General features: G+C 45.6%; 1 protein-coding gene across 1 annotated transcript; it reads left to right on the top strand.

Moving 5' to 3' along the window:
• The first annotated feature begins 269 nt into the window (after positions 1 to 269).
• Positions 270 to 1,358, top strand: LOC139715390 (neuropeptides B/W receptor type 2-like). The gene has a single exon (XM_071626963.1). It carries the CDS (start codon positions 270 to 272, stop codon positions 1,356 to 1,358), a length of 1,089 nt encoding a protein of 362 aa, XP_071483064.1.
• Positions 1,359 to 1,780: the final 422 nt, after the last annotated feature.

The raw sequence follows: 1,780 nt of genomic DNA on the forward strand, positions 1-1,780 counted from the left end.
CTGCAGAAACCGACACAATTACCTTGTACTTCTTGTCTGAAACGTTTTCATTGTTACTCCTGTGCAATCAACTGGAATGAGCGCTCTAGGCCAAGGAGATCTCAAATCAGCCAACAATTAACAACAACAACAACAAAAGATAGCGCCGATAGAAGCTTTCAAACAATCACGTTAAACATTTTATAATTCAGACATTGTAATAATCAGGATGCACTTAATATTACCCCTGCGTGGTTTCCTTTCAGGACTGCTTCCCATGATGAGACAAGATGGCGAGTCGAGCAAGTTACAAAGACAGTAATGAGACTTTAGGCCAATCTGATTCCCGTCTCGCTCCCGCAGATATTTGTTTAGCCGTAGGGTTTAGCGCTGTGTTCGTTGTTGGGGTGACGGGGAATGTCGTGCTGTTGCTGGCGAGCGCACTGTCGAGGAAACTCCAGACGAAAACCTTCTGTCTCATCGTGAATCTTTGCGTCAGTGACCTGTTAGTATCAGCCGCTCAGCCTTTTCAAATCGTCCCGATATTGGACAGACCACTACCCGAGGTTCTGTGCCAACTGACAGCCGCTCTTGATATCCTATCTGTCGGGAGTAGTGTCATTACCATGATGCTTATTGCTGTAAATCGCTGTGTGCTCATCATCAAACCTAAGCACACATACAACCGCGTCTTCTCTTCGAGAAATCTGGTCGTCATGGTGACAATGTCTTGGCTGTATCCCATCGTAGTTTTGGTGGTTCCTCATGTTACTGGTCATGGTCGTCTTGGATACAATGCCCTCACACGAGTCTGCATCTGTGACTTCACTCACAAGAATGCAAATACTTTTCTCTACCTTGTGGTTGGCTCGTCGTCAATTGCGTTCGGTGTGACGTTCTTCAGCTACTGGCTGATCTATAGGCACGTGAAAAGGAGCGCTCTCAAGTCCAGGTCGTGCCCAATGCCGACGGAGAAAAGCGGTCGCAGGCATACCGAGTTGGTAATCACCAAGAATCTCCTGTACGTGGTATGCTGCTTCGTCCTGTGCGTAACTCCTTTCGTGAGTGTCTTTCTCTGTATCCCATTCCTGGAAGGACCCGCTCTGTACCGAGTTCTCAGCGTGATGCCTTACGTGGGTCTCCCCCTCGTATTCGACAGCTGCCTTAATCCGTTCATCTACGGCTGGAAGCATCCGCACCTCAGGGTCGTCATAACCTGTGTGCTGCAACAGCGCTGGCGCGATATCCCGGAGCCCTCGCGACTGCTGGCACGAATCCTCGCGTATAACACTGGTGGCAGGGAGACACCGCAAGGTATCAGTGTTGAAAAGGACTGCGAGTCACAGAACAAAGATCTTACCATAGACACCAATATGTGACGTCTGTGTGTCTGTTTCTCACCCTTTACAATTATATGGCATTACTTTTGTACCATTATAAGCTCATGAAACTAATAATCAACATGAAAAATACGTCAGCTATTTTGATTACAAAGATGAGTATAGGAATTAAAGAACTACGATATTGATGTCTAGAATGTAGGGGCAAAACTGCATATAGGAATTATTACACCTGTCGCTTTGGTGGTGTTTGAGGCGGTACAGTGTTGTCCAAGACTACAGCGGTGTAAATTCTCACTGCTTTTGAACTTACTTGGTTTATGCTACATGTAGTTATCACGATGATTTACAGTCTGTGAGATGTCTGCGTTACGTTATGTTCCTTAAAATGAAGTGCTGAGGGATTTCAATCTTTGTGAAAGTAAAATTGTTTCATGTCAATTATGTGAAACTTGATAATT

The sequence above is a fragment of the Diadema antillarum genome, unplaced genomic scaffold (assembly GCF_040938485.1).
Source record: "Diadema antillarum isolate AM-2024a unplaced genomic scaffold, OU_Dant_1.0 scf00000048, whole genome shotgun sequence".
Classification (NCBI taxonomy): domain Eukaryota; kingdom Metazoa; phylum Echinodermata; class Echinoidea; order Diadematoida; family Diadematidae; genus Diadema; species Diadema antillarum.

Excerpts from the sequence above, each read along its gene's own strand:
- LOC139715390 (XM_071626963.1), top strand. The coding sequence starts at position 270 with ATGGCGAGTCGAGCAAGTTACAAAGACAGTAATGAGACTTTAGGCCAA.